Source organism: Phycodurus eques, chromosome 4, assembly GCF_024500275.1.
Source record: "Phycodurus eques isolate BA_2022a chromosome 4, UOR_Pequ_1.1, whole genome shotgun sequence".
Classification (NCBI taxonomy): Eukaryota; Metazoa; Chordata; class Actinopteri; order Syngnathiformes; family Syngnathidae; genus Phycodurus; species Phycodurus eques.
The window spans coordinates 27,074,314-27,080,420 of record NC_084528.1 but is presented as its reverse complement, the minus strand read 5'-3'; the positions used below and the strand labels follow the sequence as shown (position 1 = coordinate 27,080,420).

The 6,107-nt window shown below is 48.0% G+C and overlaps 1 protein-coding gene across 3 annotated transcripts in view; it reads left to right on the top strand.

Moving 5' to 3' along the window:
- Nucleotides 1-4,633: 4,633 nt before the first annotated feature.
- Nucleotides 4,634-6,107, top strand: part of nbeal2 (neurobeachin-like 2) — a 38,423-nt gene continuing 36,949 nt past the window's right edge. For all 3 annotated transcript variants that reach the window (XM_061674902.1, XM_061674901.1, XM_061674900.1), the window contains exon 1: nt 4,634-5,123. In XM_061674902.1, coding sequence (XP_061530886.1) covers nt 5,022-5,123 — 102 coding nt within the window. In that variant the 5' untranslated portion in view covers nt 4,634-5,021. The remainder of the gene's footprint in view (nt 5,124-6,107) is intronic.

Sequence of the window (6,107 nt, the reverse complement as noted above, 5' to 3'; positions counted from 1 at the left end):
GATAGATATTTAATACTGTATTCGTTTGAAAACAATGTATCTCGAGGATCAAACATGCACTGAATGAGCTGGTTACTATGGTGTGTTTTAATGCCAAAATTAAGTTAAAATTCAATTATAATAAATAATAATATTTTGAATCATATGTTTCACATTTTAACCAAACACACTCTTATGAATGCATTTCCATTGTAAAATATTTGTACTTGATATTTATCTAAGTTTATCACAAAATAAGCACTACTGGTTGCAGGCATGGCGGCCCGGTGAACGACTGGTTAGAGTGTCAGCCTCACAGTTCTGAGGACCCGGGTTCAATCCCCGGCCCCGCCTGCGTGGAGTTTGCATGTTCTCCCCGTGCCTGTGTGGGTTTTCTCCGGGCACTCCGGTTTCCTCCCACATCCCAAAAAGATGCATTAATTGGAGACTCTAAATTGCCCGTAGGCATGACTGTGAGTGCGAATGGTTGTTTGTTTCTATGTGCCCTGCGATTGGCTGGCAACCAGTTCAGGGTGTACCCCGCTTCCTGCCCGATGAGAGCTGGAATAGGCTCTAGCACGCCCGCGACCCTAGTGAGGAGAAGCGGCTCAGAAAATGGATGGATGGATGGATGGATGGATGGGTTGCAGGCATCTATATTCACCTTGAAATTCATTTACAATGTGAGGTCCAATTATGCATTCCTCTAACTATATCCTTATTGTTTCTTTTAGTAAGCAACAAAATAAATCGCAAATGTAGTAGTTATCCCCCATATCTGTTCAATTATGTATGAGTGTAGCACCTGTTTCATAACTTATTTATTAGCCACCAAGGTAACACCAATACCGTAGCTGTGTTCTCACTTCTCAGTATTAAATATAAACTGCTAGCTTCATTGGCAAATCAGAGTTTATTATTAATTCATGTCGTTTAAATAATAAGGGTCACCTGTGGTCAAAAAGAGACTATCTGTTTGACATGTCCTTCATTGTATTGTTTTATACCATATACTGTATACAATGGAACAAACACTGTTTGAAAAAAAAAAAAGATGGTGCAGACTCAATGTTGCAGTGAGGTGCTGAGAACATTCGATGACTCAATGGTGGCATCAGCTCTTTTTCAGGGAGTGGTCGCAAAACCGATACTGCTAAAGTGGACAGGCTGATAAGAGAGGCCAGCTCGGTCCTGGTGCGTCCCTCGGAACTCACTGCAAGTGTTGGGGAAAATGAGAATGGGAGTAAAGTGATCATCTCTAAATGACTCCCACCATCAAAACACTCAGCAGATGTCGTTCCTCCCTGCTATACAGATGTTGCCAACATGTTTTATTTTTCTGTTTTCATTTTTAAAGATGTTGCTTAATTGTATCCACTTTTTTGCAGTACACAGACACCCCCCCCCCCCCCCCCGCCCCCCGCCACATCACTTAAAAATTACTGACATATGTAAATAAATTAGAATATTGAAGGAAAGGTTCATTTAATTCGGTAGCTCAATTCAAAAAGAGGAACATACAGGTTTACTATACAAATTTCTCATATTGGTAAATAAAATCATGAAATATTTCACTTTAGTGTACATATAGTACATATATATGCAGTTAAAAAGTAATGAGTTTTACATTTCGGAATTGCCCCTCATTGAGCCGTCACCTTATCGTGGTGGAGGGGTTTATGTGTCCCAATGATCCTAGGAGCTAAGTTGTCTGGGGCTTTATGCCCCTGGCAGGGTCACCCATGGCAAACAGGTCCTAGGTGAGGGACCAAAGAAAGCACAGCTCAAAGACCCCTTACAAAAAATGGACTCAGGTTTCGCTTGCCCGGACGCGGGTCACCGGGGCCCCCCTCTGGAGCCAGGCCTGGAGGTGGAGCTCGAAGGCGAGCACCTGGTGGCTGGGCTTGCACCCATGGGGCCCGGCCAGGCACAGCCTGAAATCCATCAGGGTCAGGTGCAGTGCGAGCTGGGCGGTGGCCCAAGGCAGGGACCTTGGCGATCCGATCCCCGGCTACAGAAGCTGGCTCTAGTGACGTGGAATGTCACCTCTCTAGCAGGGAAGGAGCCCGAGCTGGTGTGTGAGGTCAAGAAGTTCCGACTAGATACAGTCGGACTCGCCTCCACGCACAGCTTGGACTCTGGTACCAGTCCTCTCGAGAGGGGTTGGACTCTCTTCTACTCTGGAGTTGCCCACGGTGAGAGGCACCGAGCAGGTGTGGGTATACTTATTGATCCCCGGCACGGCGCCTGTACGTTGCGGTTCACCCCTGTGGACGAGAGGGTAGCCTCCCTCCGCCTTCGGGTGGCGAAACAGGTCCTGACTGTTGTTTCTGCCTATGCACCAAACAGCAGTTCAGAGTACCCACCGTTTTTGGAGTCCTTGGAGGGGGTGCTAAAGAGCGCTCCCGCTGGGGACTCCACCGTTCTGGGGGAAGCAGTGCACCATCAACAATGTGTATAGTGGGGATGAGGCGCTGCTGACCTCGACTCGGGACGTTGTGAGCCGGTGGGGAGAATACTTCGAAGACCTCCTCAATTCCACCGACACACCTTCCCATAAGGGAGCAGAGTCTGGGTTCTCTCTCCTATCTCTGGGGTTCCGAGGTGGTTAAAAAGCTCCTCGGTGGCAAGGCCCCGGGGGTGGATGAAATTCACCCGGAGTTCCTCAAGGCTCTGGATGTTGTTGGGCTGTCCTGGTTAACACGCCTCTGCAACATCGCGTGGCCATCGGGGACAGTGCCTCTGGATTGGCAGACTGTGTTGGTGGTCGCCCTTTTTAAGAAGGGGGACTGGAGGGTGTGTTCCAACTACAGGGGGATCACACTCCTCAGCCTCCCTGGTAAGGTCTATTCAGGGGTGCTGGAGAGGAGGGTCCGTCGGGAAGTTGAATCTCAGATTCAGGAGGAGCAGTGTGGTTTTTGTCCTGGCCGTGGAACAGTGGACCAGCTCTACATCCTTGGCAGGGTCCTCGAGGGTGCATGGGAGTTCGCCCAACCAGTCTACATGTGTTTTGTGGACTTGGAGAAGGCGTTCGACCGTGTCCCTCAGGGGGTACTATGGGGGGTGCTTCGGGAGTATGGGGTACCGAACCCCCTGATACGGGCTGTTCGGTCCCGGTACGACCAGAGTCAGAATTTGGTCCACATATCCGGCAGTAAGTCGGACTCGTTTCCGGTGAGGGTTGGACTCCGACAAGGCTGCCTTTTGTCACCGATTCTGTTCATAACTTTTATGGACAAAATTTCAAGGCGCAGCCGAGGCGTAGAAGGGGTCCGGTTTGGTGGCCTCAGTATTGCATCTCTGCTTTTTGCAGATGATGTGGTTCTGTTGGCTTCATCAAGCCGTGACCTCCAACTCTCACTGGAGCAGTTCGCAGCTGAGTGTGAAGCGGCTGGGATGAGAATCAGCACCTCCAAATCTGAGACCATGGTCCTCAGTCGGAAAAGGGTGGCGTGCCCTCTCCAGGTCGGGGATGAGATCCTGCCCCAAGTGGAGGAGTTCAAGTATCTTGGGGTCTTGTTCACGAGTGAGGGAAGAATGGAACGGGAGATGGACAGGCGGATCGGTGCAGCGTCTGCAGTGATGCGGACTTTGTATTGGTCCGTTGTGGTAAAGAAGGAGCTAAGCCGAAAGGCGAAGCTCTCGATTACCCTCACCTATGGTCACGAGCTGTGGGTCGTGACCGAAAGAACAAGATGAGAAAGAACAAGATGAGTTTCCTCCGCAGGGTGTCCGGGCTCTCCCTTAGAGATAGGGTGAGAAGCTCGGTCACCCGCGAGGATCTCAGAGTAGAGCTGCTGCTCCTCGACATCGAGAGGAGCCAGATGAGGTGGCTGGACCATCTGATTCGGATGCCTCACGGACGCCTCCCTGGTGAGGTGATCCGGGCACGTCCCACCGGGAGGAGACCCCGGGGACGACCCAGGACACTCCGTAGAGACTACGTCCTTCGGCTGGCCTGGGAACGCCTCGGGATCCCCCCTGAAGATCTGGATGAAGTGGCTGGGGAGACGGAAGTCTGGGCGTCCCTGCTAAAGCTACTGCCCCCACGACCCGACCTCGCATAAGAAGTAGAAAATGGATGGATTTCTGAATTGTGCTACAGTATGCAAATAATGTTTTCCATGACACACTAATTTATTAAGATATTTTCAATTTGGTACTTTTTACTTTTACTTGTGTAGATTTTTATAAACTTTAAAAAAAAATGTCACCTGTTTTAAATGGTATCCGTTCATCTTTTAAACAACCTACTTCAGATTTGATGCTTTCGTCACAGACGTTTCCAACATGTGTTATATTCTCTTAAATGTGATTATGAAATTGCATTAACAAGTTCACACACACACAAAAAATAATAATAATAATCAAAAAAAAAACTAGCTAAATCTATTTTTTGCCTCGCTGGGAGCACAGCACCCCAAAACCTCTGACCCTAGAATCGCCCCTGTACTACAGTAATAAAGTATTTGTACTTCGTTACTTTTCAGTCCTCACCTTGTGAGTATTTCCTGTTCACAGTCACACATTTGTCCCTGGTCAGTGGTCACACACGGTGTTTACCTGGTGTTCACTCAGGTCACTTTTTTAGGTTTTTAGTTGTGGTTCTGCTCGCTTACGTGGGAACAATCTCTCTCTCTCTCTCTCTTCTCTCTCTCTCCACTCGGAAGCAGCAGCCACTAGTGTGCAAGAAGAACAAGGCGCTCGCTTCTTAACGCGGACATGGGTGTTCCTGTTCCTCGCCACGCATTTTTTTCCACGCATTATCAGTTCCTGCTTGCGATAGTTCGACATTAATCTCACCGCCAAAGCGTCCTCCGCGCCGCCTATTTGAGAAGAACTCTGAGAAGTTTCTCAGCCTGCGTGCACTTTTTTTTTGTTTGTTTGTTGTTGCGGGGATTAAAGAATTGAGGGCGAATGTGGCAGGCAGGAATGGTTGACGGCGTGGAGCGCGCCGCGTCCTCTCCTCCCGCGTGCTGGAAACAAGTTGAAGCAGCTTCGGGCTCGTTGTTAACCATGTTAGGCTCTCCTTGGAGTTTTTAATGAAACCGCAAACTGGGGGGTTAATGAGCAACCAGGAGCGAGGAGGAACAATGGCATCGAAGGAGAGGCTGTACGAGCTGTGGATGTTGTACTACACGAAGGTGAGGACGTTACACCTGACGGGGACACCTGTTGTTGTTGCTACTTCAATGCTTATAGTTAACATTTACTATTATGATTTTTTTGGAAACACATGGAAGCACATTACTTTTTTTGTTCATGAGGTGCCCCGTAACTCGTGTTTGTGTCATTGACGTTTATAAGCGGAAGTAGATCCTCTGTTTGCACTTGAGCTTCCCCATTTATAAATTAAATATATGGCATCAGTTGACCGTTTTGGTGGGACGTCGAAGCAGTTCAAAGCAGCAACCGAGTAGGAAACTGGGACTAGGTTGACCTAATATGTTGTTTCATCTTGTACCTGACCTGTAACGCAGGTGTAACCTCGAACCGGCTACTTCCTGCTTCTTGCAGCCACGCCCCCTAGTGTCACGTGTCTGTAGGTATTCAAATAGTGAGTGTTTTATTACTCAGACAAATAAATGTGTCAAGTCAGTTTATTAGATGCACAATTCAATACATACACGATGTAATCTTTACAAGGACAATAAGTCTGCTTGGACTGACTGACACTCTCACAGAAGTAATAATTGAACAATGTTTTTGATAAAGGCAGTACGTTGGCCTAATGGTGAGCACATCTGCCTCGCAATAGTAAGGGTTGGTGTTCGAATCTCTGCTCCGACCCGCTTGTGTGGAATTTGCATGTTCTCTCCGTGCTTGCGTGGGTTCTCTCTGAGTACTCCGGCTTCCTCCCACGTTCCAAAAACATGCATGCTATGTTCACTGAAGACTGAATCACTGGTTCTCAAACTTCAGTACCATCTAAAAAAATACTGAGCTCTCTTAGTGCCACCATCATTAAAATACAGTAGCGCAGAATGTCGAACAGTGAGGGGCGTCCAAACTGCAGCCCGGGGGCCATTTGCGACCCCCACCTAGTTTTTTTTGCAGCCTGCGGCATATCTAAAAAGAACATTTGACATGACCACAAATGTTGAAACTTTTTTTTTTTTTTTAAAGGT